This window comes from Podospora pseudoanserina, chromosome 6, assembly GCF_035222485.1.
Source record: "Podospora pseudoanserina strain CBS 124.78 chromosome 6, whole genome shotgun sequence".
NCBI lineage: Eukaryota > Fungi > Ascomycota > Sordariomycetes > Sordariales > Podosporaceae > Podospora > Podospora pseudoanserina.
This window is the reverse complement of record NC_085925.1, coordinates 892,707-905,564: the sequence shown is the minus strand read 5'-3', so window position 1 is coordinate 905,564 and position 12,858 is coordinate 892,707. Positions and strand designations below refer to the sequence as shown.

The 12,858-nt window shown below is 54.1% G+C and overlaps 2 protein-coding genes across 2 annotated transcripts; one reads left to right on the top strand and one right to left on the bottom strand.

The window, feature by feature from the left end:
- Window positions 1-281: 281 nt before the first annotated feature.
- ARO1 (3-dehydroquinate dehydratase (3-dehydroquinase)) lies at window positions 282-5,742 on the top strand. Its single transcript, XM_062949034.1, has 2 exons — window positions 282-5,238; window positions 5,292-5,742. Exons 1-2 carry the CDS (start codon window positions 607-609, stop codon window positions 5,361-5,363), a joined length of 4,704 nt encoding a protein of 1,567 aa, XP_062797254.1. The 5' UTR covers window positions 282-606; the 3' UTR covers window positions 5,364-5,742.
- Window positions 5,743-7,322: 1,580 nt separating this feature from the next.
- Window positions 7,323-11,411, bottom strand: QC764_605270 (uncharacterized protein; the record flags this gene model as incomplete). Its single annotated transcript, XM_062949033.1, has 3 exons — window positions 7,323-10,853; window positions 11,055-11,073; window positions 11,374-11,411. The coding sequence occupies 3 exons, from the start codon at window positions 11,409-11,411 to the stop codon at window positions 8,748-8,750; spliced, it is 2,163 nt and encodes a 720-aa protein (XP_062797253.1). The 3' UTR covers window positions 7,323-8,747.
- Between the last annotated feature and the right edge of the window lie 1,447 nt (window positions 11,412-12,858).

Sequence of the window (12,858 nt, the reverse complement as noted above, 5' to 3'; positions counted from 1 at the left end):
GCCAATTCAACAAGACCCACCTTGACAAGCTCCGACAACGGCCAATGACTGGGCTGTCAATGGAATCACAAACATGAGCTTCGTTTATGTATGGATAGTTTCAGTCAAAACTGTTGAGCCTGTCAAGAAGAAAGGAAGAGACACCATAGCTCTCCGGGTTATTTATTCCCCTCGAGGCATGCTCACTGGTCAATGTGTCTCAACGTCTTGAAGAAAAGGAAGTAAAGACAGTCCCGAGGCTCGGATGCTGTCCCGTCGTCGTGGGGGTTGCTTCATTGACCGTGATTCCTGTGCTCTTTGTACACATATACACGGATTTTGATATTGAAGAGAAACCGAATCATCGGAACGCGATCCGAATGTTGAGGCTGCCCACTCGGTGCTACCCTGTCCTGTCATCGGAGGGGTTGATCCGCTTAAGTTTTTTTCCCCGCTACCAGCTGGGAAGCTCCCCCTGGCTCCCGCTGGGCTCTGGACAGCACCACCATAACTGATCTGCCCACCTGTTTGCGAGAGTCTCAACTTTTCCCCCAAGCTGTGCCGGTCCTTTCACAACTACACGCGCATGCCGGGCGCAATTCAGCCCCCAACAACCCATCGAGCACAATGACTAGTTCTACCGGGTCGGGTCCCACGCGGATCTCGATTTTGGGCAAAGACGACATCATCGTCGACCATGGCATCTGGCTCGACTTTGTGACTCACGACCTCCTCCAAAACATCCCCTCATCCACCTACGTCCTCATCACCGACACAAACCTCCACGACACCTACGTCCCTGCCTTCCAAGAGGTATTTGAGAAGGCTGCTGGTCAAGATGCCCGCCTCCTCACCTACACCATCCCTCCCGGCGAGTACTCCAAGGGCCGCGAGACCAAGGCCGAGATCGAGGACTGGATGCTCTCCCACCAATGTACCCGTGACACCGTTATCATTGCACTTGGTGGTGGCGTTATTGGAGATATGATCGGATACGTGGCAGCCACCTTCATGCGTGGTGTACGCTTCGTGCAGGTCCCTACGACACTGCTCGCCATGGTCGACTCGTCCATCGGCGGCAAGACGGCCATTGACACCCCCATGGGGAAGAACTTGGTTGGTGCCTTCTGGCAACCACGCCGCATCTACATTGATCTTGCCTTCCTCGAGACTCTCCCCGTGCGTGAGTTCATCAATGGCATGGCTGAGGTCATCAAGACTGCTGCCATCTGGAACGAGACCGAGTTCACCGCCCTCGAAGACAATGCCCCTGCCATTCTCGAAGCTATTCGTTCCAAGCCCACGGGGACTGGTGCTCGCTTGGCTCCTATTCGTGACATCTTGAAGCGCATTGTTCTGGGCTCAGCCGGTGTCAAGGCCGAGGTTGTGTCGGCTGATGAAAGAGAGGGTGGGTTGCGCAACCTGCTCAACTTTGGCCACTCCATTGGTCATGCCTATGAAGCTATCCTGACTCCCCAGGTGTTGCATGGCGAGTGTGTCGCCATCGGAATGGTCAGGGAGGCCGAGCTCGCCCGTTTCCTTGGAGTCCTTCCTCCCGGTGCTGTCGCTCGTTTGACAAAGTGCATCGCCAGCTACGAGTTGCCCACCTCTCTTCACGACAAGCGCATCGTCAAGCTGACAGCTGGAAAGGAGTGCCCTGTCGATGTTCTCCTGCAAAAGATGGGTGTCGACAAGAAGAACGACGGCCGCAAAAAGAAGGTCGTGCTCCTGTCGGCCATCGGCAAGACGTACGAGCCCAAGGCTACCGTGGTGGAGGATCGGGCTATTCGCATCGTCCTCTCTCCATCCGTCCGGGTGACTCCCGGCGTGCCAAAGGGTCTCAATGTTAGTGTCACTCCCCCAGGATCCAAGAGTATCTCCAACCGCGCTCTTGTGCTCGCGGCTATGGGCGAGGGAACAACTCGTATCAAGGGTCTGCTCCACTCCGATGACACGCACTACATGTTGACTGCCATTGCTCAGCTCCAAGGTGCCACTTACACGTGGGAAGAGGCAGGTGAGGTCCTTGTCGTCAAGGGCAGAGGAGGAAAGCTGCTGGCCAGCAACGAGCCTTTGTATCTCGGCAATGCGGGCACCGCCTCTCGCTTCCTCACATCTGTTGTGGCCCTCTGCTCGCCCACCGACACCACCACCTCCACTGTCCTCACTGGCAATGCTAGAATGAAGGTCAGACCAATTGGCCCGCTTGTCGATGCCCTTCGGTCCAACGGTGTGGCTGTCAAGTACCTGGAGAAGGAAAACAGCTTGCCAGTTCAGGTGGACGCTGTTAGCGGTTTCGCTGGTGGTGTGATTGAGCTGGCTGCCACCATCTCGTCGCAGTATGTCTCTTCAATCCTGATGGCGGCTCCCTACGCCCGTCAGCCAGTGGTGCTCAAGCTGGTTGGAGGCAAGCCCATCTCTCAGTTCTACATCGACATGACCATTGCCATGATGGCTTCCTTTGGTGTCAAGGTCGAGCGCGATGCTGAGGACCCCAACACCTACCATATCCCCCAGGATTCTTACAAGAACCCCGAAGAGTACGTCGTGGAAAGCGACGCTAGCTCGGCCACGTACCCCTTGGCTGTGGCTGCCATTACTGGCACGACCTGCACCATCCCCAACATTGGCCGCACATCGCTCCAGGGAGATGCTCGCTTTGCCGTCGACGTCCTCCGCCCCATGGGCTGCACGGTCGAGCAGACCGACACCTCCACCACTGTCACCGGTCCCCCTGTGGGAGCCCTCAAGGCCATTCCTCACGTAGATATGGAACCTATGACAGATGCCTTCCTGACAGCCTCTGTCCTTGCTGCTGTTGCTTCAGGAACCACACAGATTACTGGCATTGCCAACCAAAGAGTGAAGGAGTGCAACCGCATCAAGGCCATGAAGGACGAGCTGGCAAAGTTCGGCGTGCACTGCTCCGAGCTCGAGGATGGTATTGAGGTCACCGGCAAGCCTTACAAGGAGCTGGCGAACCCCGAGCCCATCTACTGCTATGACGACCATCGCGTTGCCATGAGCTTCAGTGTTCTCTCCATCCTGGCTCCCCACAAGGTTCTCATCTTGGAGCGTGAGTGCACTGCCAAGACCTGGCCAGGTTGGTGGGACATACTGTCTCAAAAGTTCAACGTCCATCTCGAGGGCGAAGAAGACCCTACGAAAAAGTGCACTGCCAAGTCTTCTCGTCCCAGCACTGACCGGTCCATCTTTATCGTTGGGATGCGTGGTGCTGGCAAGTCTACTGCCGGCCGCTGGATGTCGGATATCTTGAAGAGGCCATTGATCGATCTTGACGTGGAGCTCGAAAAGAGAGAAAAGGCTACGATCCCAGAAATCATTCGCAGCGAGCGAGGATGGGAAGGGTTCAGAAAGGCTGAGCTGGAGCTCCTTGAAGATGTGATCAAGAACAACTCCAAGGGCCACGTCTTCTCTTGTGGCGGTGGTCTCGTTGAGACAGAGGCGGCACGCAAGCTGCTCATTTCCTACCAAAAGAATGGCGGCTCTGTTCTCCTGGTTCACCGGGACACTGACCAGGTTGTGGAGTACTTGATGAGAGATAAGACTCGCCCTGCCTACTCGGAAAACATCCGTGAAGTCTACTACCGTCGCAAGCCATGGTTCGAGGAGGTCAGCAACTTCCAGTACCACAGCCCGCATCATAATGGCTCTGAAGAGGCGCCCGAAGACTTTAGCCGCTTCTTGTCAGTCATCAGCGGCAGCTCTACTCACTTTGAGGATGTCTTGGCCAAGAAGCACAGCTTTTTTGTCTCTCTGACCGTCCCTAATGTGGCAAAGGCCCTCGACATCATCCCCAAGGTGGTTGTCGGGTCCGATGCTGTGGAGCTGCGTGTGGACTTGCTGGAGAGCTTGGATCCAGAGTTTGTGGCAACTCAAGTCGCGCTTCTTCGGTCTGCTGCAAAGATTCCTATCGTCTACACAGTCCGTACAATCAGCCAAGGGGGTAAGTTCCCCGATGATGACTATAAGCGTGCGCTTGAGCTCTACCAGATCGGTCTTCGGACAGGAGTTGAGTATCTCGACTTGGAGATGACCATGCCAGAGGATGTCCTCCAGACTGTGACCGAGACAAAGGGTTTCACCCACATCATCGCGTCTCACCACGACCCCGAGAACAAGCTGTCTTGGAAGAATGGCGGGTGGATTCCTTTCTACAACAAGGCTCTGCAGTACGGAGATGTCATCAAGCTTGTGGGTATGGCCCGCGAGGTTTCTGACAACTTCGACCTGACAAACTTCAAGATGAAGATGCTGGAGGCGCACAAGAAGCCCATCATCGCTTTGAACATGGGCACCGCGGGCAAGCTTAGTAGGGTGCTCAACGGATTCTTGACCCCGGTCTCTCACCCAGCTCTGCCATCTAAAGCGGCACCTGGACAGCTCTCGGCAGCGGAGATCAGGCAAGCATTGTCTCTCGTTGGCGAGCTTGAGCCAAAGTCTTTCTATCTGTTTGGAAAGCCCATCTCATCCTCGCGCTCTCCTGCGCTGCACAATGGACTGTTTGCCCAGACCGGCCTTCCTCATCAGTACTCACTGTTCGAGACAGATGTCGCTGCTGATGTCAAAGACATCATCCGGTCTGCCGACTTTGGCGGTGCCTCTGTCACCATCCCGCTCAAGCTCGACATCATTCCTTTACTGGACGAGGTATCAGACGCCGCAACCGCCATAGGAGCCGTGAACACCGTCATCCCCGTCTCCCCAGAGGGCAGTGACAAGACCATTCTCCGCGGAGATAACACCGACTGGATGGGCATGGTCTTTTCTCTCCGGCAAGCCGGTATTGCCCCTCGCACCAAGACCAACCCGGGCGCCGGCATGGTGGTCGGATCAGGCGGCACTACTCGCGCCGCCGTCTACGCCCTCCACGACCTTGGATACTCGCCCATCTACATTGTCGCCCGCAGCCCGGATCGCGTCAAGGCGATTGCCGACTCCTTCCCTGAGGACTACAACATCCAGACCTTGTCCACGCCTGAGGAGGTCAAAGCGGCGACGGATGCCCTCCCGACGGTGGTTATTAGTAGCATCCCCGCCGACAAGCCCATTGACCAGAGCATGCGCGAGGTGCTGGTTGCTTCGCTGAGGCACCCTGCCAAGTCGGAGAAGGAGCCGCGGGTGCTGCTGGAAATGGCTTACACGCCTCGCCACACCCCACTGATGCAGCTGGCGGAGGATGCGGGGTGGAAGACGATTCCCGGGCTGGAGGTGCTGGCTGCTCAGGGTTGGTATCAGGTATGTTTTTATTTTGCTTCTGACACCATCACAATTGCTAATATGCACACTAGTTCCAACTCTGGACAGGAGTCACCCCCTTGTACGCCGATGCTAGGGCTGCTGTGATGGGGGACTCGGAGTGAGTCATACATGGACGAGGAAGAATAGAGGCTCTGTTAATCAACTCGACGAGTGTGTCTATGGCCGGGCTGGGTTTCTATTCTTGTTGGGGTCTGGGCTGGGCTGTGTGTCAAAAATCGAGTAAGAAAAAAGCGAGTAACGGGCCGCGTGTTGTGTTTTTGGTTATGTGTCAGAAAGACAGAAAAGTTAGCTACAATTTACGAGAGTTTTCTTTAATGGGGCAGGCAGCAGGTGATGTGTGTCAGGTGATGGCTCGCTTCCTCAACTCGCATAGGAATTACTGGTGATGTTGGGGCAGTGTTGTTGGTTCCAGGCCCGGTGTGGTGGTTGACCCAAACTTGGACGTCCCATAATTAGGTTGGATTGTTGGACAAGCTGGACAAAGTTAAAGATGGTGGTCTGTTTGTTGATGCTAGAGAATGTAACCTCACCACTCCATATTTCTTCCCCACATAACCCTCTCGGGCTTGACACCGGCTTTTGTGAAAGGGCAGGCCATCATGGCCTGACTTGACAACTGGTCAACAGCTGCAATCTGCATCTGCATCTGTTTCAATATTCTAATGCGGGTTGAGGTTGGCTCATGTGACTATGGGGGTTTGTTCAAAACGATGAATTGACATGTCTTGGCGCGGTGGCCTAAGCCTTGTTATTATTGAGGTGTGGAAGGGGACGGATAACCGCGGAATTTATTGGGAATGATTTTGGGTTAATTTGTCAACAAAGGAAATATAACATGAGGATTTCTCGGGTTCGGGATGCGAGGCTTTGCAGTTATTGCTGGGGAGGGATGGTTTATTACTGATGATAGTGTAAGGTGGGGTTGGTGAGGTCTCGATTCGCTGCTGCCCTGGGCCGATATCACGGATCGCGCGCCGGGAGGGGGGTTGGGTTTGCACAGCAACAAAGATGGGTGGGGGTTGTGATGAATGGTTGGAGCATTTCGTTGCAAGTTGTTTGGGGAGAATGAACCTCCGATTCTACTGAATTTGGATTCGCGTGAATGCAGACATCATCACCCAAGACCCATTGTGGAGATGTCTGTTAGTGTAAGTGAGGGCATCATCATCATTGTTGTTCAAAAGTACCAGATACATACAATCCCAGGTTACATCTGTTGAAGCTAGGCAGATTTTGGGGGGGCATCTAGAACCGGTAAAGGGGACCGACCCCGCCCGCCATACCTCATATGTCGTGCATTCATTCCACTCTACAGCGTCACTCCCTATCCTATACCTATCATCATAGTTATCCTCCCAAGAGATGGAGAGATCTTCGGAGATACCACAACGTCACTAACCCACACCTTCCGACCCCCCGAAATCCCGGACCATTCCCTCCTTCACTTTTACCTTCTCGCAATGTTCCTAAGAACCGGCGCTGATCATGACAATCTCCCTATATCCTCCCACTCTCACAATACCCCTCCCCTTACGTCAGTGCACGCTATCCCGTCTCTCATTCCTTTATCTCGGAACCTCAGGGTCCCTCTCAGACGTCAGTGGCCCAGGGGGATGAATAACTTTGCATACCCATCACACCAAACGTCAGGGTCTGGTCCGCCCGTTCAAGGGCGGGACTCATACCCGAACAGTTCTCGAAGCTAACCCAAAACCAACCTTGATCACCACCCACCTCATTTTTTCGTTTCCATCTTTTCTCGCTTTTTTAGAGTGCCTTATCAGTACTTTTGTCATAGACCTACCACGAGACGCCCGAGGGGGGTGTGAGAAACTGCCCAAATCGGGAGGAGGGTGCCGTCATCACAACCCCGCTTTGGAAAGCTCCCGTGCTCCCCAGGCATCGTGAGCTTGGAAAAACCTCTCCTGATGTCACCCCATTTCCCCCACTTTCCATCTAACCACAAGCCAGCCTGGCCAGCATAACCTACCCGTCAACACGCAATCCTTTAAATGCTGTCAAACAGATCACCAAAATGCCAAAGTATCGTGTACTTGCAGTGAGGGGTATTAAATACTATTGTTCAGAATCATGCTATCTACTTTTTCCCATCAATATACCAATCATTCCCCCCACCCACTCCATCGTACAACATTCGACTGTACACCCTTTTCATTGTAGCAGTAGTAATCATTCTCTTTTTTCCCATCCCCCAAAAGATGAACCCATTTGAAACCCAGTGAAATCAACACCTCGCCCGCCAAACCTCTCCCCATCGAGGGGATGTTTGGGTCTATAGAAAAGACACCCGCCATTTCTAGTAACCAAGAAAGAAATAAAGAGAAATGATACAAAACCCAGCACTGATAGCCGGGATGCGTTGTGAGAAAATCCAAAAACAAAATCGCTAGCCATGCACTCCTTTGCTAGCCCGCGCTTTGAAAGCAGATCTATCATATCCCTTTCCCTTTCTTGATGCCACCCATGATTTCATAATACACGCTAGAATTCCATCGTAAAAAATCGTAAAAAAACCCCCATGCGATCATAGTCCCAAAACCGTTTTATATCAAGCGCCCGTGGGAATGCCGTCATTGTCATCATAGACTTTGTTGGTACAAGTGTCGCAGTCCCACACGCTTGCCGGGCTCTAGGACACAATAATGAAGAAAAAAAACCGCTCTCCATGTTGGGAACTGAAAAAGCGACATCGTCATCGAAGATGGCGGGAAATCGGGTAAAAGCGTTGCTTTGCTCCGCAAAGAAAGCCACCACTACATCATACAAGTTCGAGGTAGGAAACCGAAAAAGGTCGAGAAACCCAAGATTGAACACCAAAAAAAGGAAAACGGTCGCTGATCCCATTCGATGACGGGGAACCAACTCCCAAACCCGAAATCGAGACATTCCGGAGTGGTGTCGAGGGTGGGGATGACGTCATATGACAGGTGAACCTGGCGAAGCGAAAAGGGCTCGAGTTGGGCGCCGATGGCAGCCAAAAAAAAGTCAGGGTCCAGCTGATCCGTCAAAGACAGCCCAGAAATAGCCGGGGTTCCCTGTTAGACCCTGCAGGGACGACGCCATGGAGCGGCGTGGTTTAGACCCTGAATTCTTGCGGGGTCGCACACTGAGGGCCTCCCAACCAATGACAGCCGACAATTGGCGCTTGATGATGCACAAGGGACCCCTCGCGTCAGTCGACGTCATTTGCGATGCAATCGACACCACCACACACGCCCGAACGATGCAACAGCCTTGGATGCTCCGTGGGCCGATCCAAGCCTGTCGGTTGGCGCATCGCTCTCTTGTGAATTGTGTCATTCCACACCATGCCAGTCAGATCGGCAGCGCGAGGCTGGTACCAAAATCGATGGATGATGCTGATTGATGTTTTGTTGTGTGGTCGTCGAAGGCAGCATGATTCAGATCTCGCCAAGCTGTCGGGCCGTGTCGCAGCGCTGTGGTGTTGCAGCGACGGTTGACATTCACCCGCTGGCGTGAGCCCGACGACGTTGCTTGCCGGGAAACTCAACATCGGGGTGGCACACGCGGTAATGTCGAGTAAGGGCATCAGCGCGGCTAAACGTCTTCTCATCAGTGCACAGGTTGCAGCGAACCTTTTGCTTGCGTGCGTTGTGAATCGTGTCTTCGTGCCTGGTAAGGTCGTAGGGTCTCGAGAAGACAGTGTTGCAGGGCTTTCCAGTGCTGGGGTTGATACGATCGCAGCGGTGAGGCCCAGCCTGCGACATGAGACTGGACGTCATGCCCCCTGGCTGCCTGCTACCGTTGAGGCCATGTGCCTGGCGATGTCCCTCCCTTTTGTGCTTTTGCAGAAGCGCTGGGGTTTCGAAGCGCATAGTGCAGCCATGGTATGTGCAGGTGTACGTGCCTCCGTCAGCAGAGACATCCGCAGGTCGCTTTGGTGGGCTGTTGACAGAGTCTAGACCGGTATCGACAGAGCTGACTCTTGATGTGTTGAGCGAGGCATTGCTCAGCGATGGCACAGCGCTCTCTTGACGTGGCTGTGGGCGTGCGATGAATGGGTATTGCTGCGGCACCTGAATGTTGTTGGGAAGGCCAGAGGCCAGGTAGTTGTTGAACATGGCCGTAGTATCCAAAGAAAGCCCGTTGAACGCCGGCTGGCTGGGGGCACTGGTGGCCTTGGTGATGGCATCCACGTTGAAGGTGCTCGACTGTGGTGGGAACAGTGGGAAGCTGTTGTCCCCATCCGACTCGTGGAACTCGAGCATGGCGTCCTTGGGTGAGATGGTAGTTGGTGGTGTGGTGGCACTCGCAGCGCGAGACAGTTGTTGCTGCATAACACGGGCGTCCTGAAGCGCCTTGCTCTGCTCACGCATCTGCTGAGCCGACCCGAAGCGAGCTTGCGAAGCTCCCATGGATGAGAAATCATGCACTGGCAAGGGCGCGTGCGGTGAGCCGTGGCGGAATGGTGATCGATCCCGTGGTGTCGCTGAGGCCGGTGAGTTGACTGTTGCTGTCAAGTGCTGGTTGTTGGCAGCCTGGATCCTCTGTACAAACAAGTCGTTTGTTGGTGATACTGGGAGCTGAGATGCTGATGTGTTTGTGAGGGTGAAGTCTGGGTTGTAGAGTTCATCGGCATAAACATCCGTCAGAGTGCGGTCGAGTTTGGGAACGGTGTGCATGACTGCTTCATCGAGGAATGGTGAGCTTGGATCGTTTGAGAGGTAATCGAAAAGGTTTGGTTCATTCTCACCATTCTTGTTCCTCCTGTCTTCCTCGAGGTCACCTGCTGGGGTGGCGGGTGAGTCAGAATTAATAGAGCTCGCCACCGATACGGGCTGTGACCGGTTAGACCCAATCGGGTTCTCAGAAGGCTGAAGCAACCCTCGGTCGTCCCTCCGCTTCGGAGCCGTAGCTACTTGTGGGTAGTTGATAGCCGTTGGACCGGCCGAGGCATATGTCCCGAGGTTGGCGTAGAAGTTGTCGTGTGTCACACCGGGAAACGGCTTTGTTGGTGCAAGTTGGTAGTTGAAGTCTTCCTGTGATGGCAAGCCGTGGTATTCACCCAGAGAATCCGTCACCGCGATCTGAGGATTGGTGGTGTTGTGCGAATATGGAGAAGCTGGACCATTCGAGCCCAGAGAAGACAGCGAAGACTCTCTGTGATGTGAGAATCGACCGACCGACCTTGGGGTGAGGCCGTTTGGCATCCACGTATCCGTTTGCATCAGGTCGAGGTTTGGGAAAAGCGACGCAGATGACTCTGCGAGGGTGGCCTGGTTGCTTTGTGGCGAGTATTCGAACAAAGAGCCCTCGAAATCTCCTCTCAGTCCTCCCAGCGTCGGTGTCGGAATGCTATCAAAGGTCGACAAAGGCGAAGAACCCACACCCGAGTACTGCGAGAGCAGCGACTGTGTCGAGACTGGCGATGACGACAAGCTCTGGTAGTTGAGTTCCGAGTCGAGGTCAATGTCGTGTGCGCTATTGTTCACGTCGGTGTGGAATGGTGTCGCTGTGTGTCGCATACGGTCGTATGGGCCGGGTTGTAGGTGTTGTGTGTATGTGTTGAGTTGTTGTTGATGAGGAAAGGTTGTTGTTCGGTTTGGGGTCTGCAACATGATGTTGTATAGGTTAGAGCTGTGGTATATGGTATTTGATATGTGTGGCAAAATAGATCAGAAGAAGGCGGAAGCCCGGACGGTATCTTAAATATACAGGAAAGGACACACCATGGGGGAAGGGGGGGGGGTATGTCGTGACTAATGGGGAGTGGGGTGACCATGGAATGTGGAAGTCTCCATATGACGTACCTTGGAGGGAAGGGTCCGGCTGGTTCAGCGCGGGAGTCACTGTGCAGTGGAAAGACCGAGAAAGAGAACTGGGTGCAGGGGCAGGGGACCTGCAGGCCCAGCTGGTGCTGGTCTTGGCGGTAGCTGGTACCTGCTCGTGGCCGGCTGCAGGGCACCAAGGTACCTGGGTACCCTGCCTGTAGTGGAAGTCAGGCCAGAGCCTGGGTCTCCTTGGCGTCAGAGACGTCGTAGCTCAGGTTGCAGGTGGACGACGATCGGAACGGTGGTGGGAGATGCACCACTTTGACATTTGCTGGAACACTGTCTTTTCACTAGTTACCGTATCAGTCCCGTGGTTATTAATAACATGTCGAGCATCGTAGAAGCGTCCAGGAAGTGTTGAGTCATGAGTCGTCTCTCTGGCTGCCGGTATATGGGCGACCAAGTGGTTTCTGTGCTGGCACTGCTGGCAGCAGCGGTCGGAGTCGGGGGGCCATCTGTCATGACCAGTCCCGGAACATCAGATGAAGTGTCGCTGCCCGTCCGTTCGACAAGAGCCCAGTGTGTACCGGGGACCGTGCTCCGAAGAGATTCCGCATGCCGAGGTTTCCAGTGAAATTCCAGTTTTGCGTCTTGTGGTCACCATACATCTAGATGATGGGAGGGATGCTACGACGGAAGAGACGGCAGCTTCAATCAATCGCTCGCTGGCTGTCGTCCCAAGCCAATCTGGAACCCATTGGCGTCCGTCTATCCCAAGTCTGTCGACTTGTGCATCGGATAGGAGAGTCTCCTGCGAGCCCTGTGCAAGAGTGCAATCCAAGCTGAATTGCTGTGGGCCGGTGTTGTAGTCTCGATTGTGGGATTTGGCAGCAGGATTTGTGCCAAACAGGCCGTAGGGCCCGAGTCATTGGCAGAATATTGCTTGGAGAACACGAAAAACCCACTGTTATTCTGTAGACAGACTAGTGGGTCCAACCCACTGCCCCAAAAACCGGAGTGTCCACCAATAGCTGGGGATAGCACCCCAACAATGCACACAGCCTCCTTCAACCCTTTAGATCAGTATCAAATGGCTATACAGTAGGCGATCGCCGTTTCTCCCAGATGGACTTTACTCTAAAATCCTTCCCAGCACCTGGAAGCGCCCAATTACCATTGCAAATTCCACCCCGTGGATTCCATAGAGGCCTTCCAACTTCAGGCACCGGGCATGTTGCCGACACCAAGCAGTTGACAGCTGGAACCCTCGGGCTGCCGCTCGCTTTGCACCTGTGACCGCTTTCCAGCGGCCTAGTTGATTTTTTCCATGTTCCTTCTCGGAGGGTCCACCACTCAGAACATGCCGCCTAGTCAAAATCACAACGATTCATTCTCGATTGCATTGCATTCAGCGCATACGGACACGGGAAAGTGGTTGCTCGTGAGGGACGTTTGGGGGAACATTGCGCGTCACTAGCCACACCTCGCTCCAACCCCACCGGAGATCGTTCCCAAAATGAGGCAAAGATCTGTCAAAGATCTAGTGGTTTACAATTCAGGGTCCCAACTGTGACTTGTCTTACACTTGCTTGTTCCTTGATTTTTCGGCACTTGTTGGCTGAACAATGTCCCTGTAATCAGGGCTGCAACCGACAGTCTGGTTACAATTGCGAAGCCACAGGTCCACGATGCTGGTCACCAGCTCCGACCGACCGTTGGGGTCGCAACGATCAACGTTGATGTCTTGCTTTGCGCGGCTTCTCGTTGGCCCGCGGAGACGTCTCCTGTGGCGTTCACTAAACACGCGGTTGCAGTGTGGCTTGTACTGTAACGCAAAGCTTCG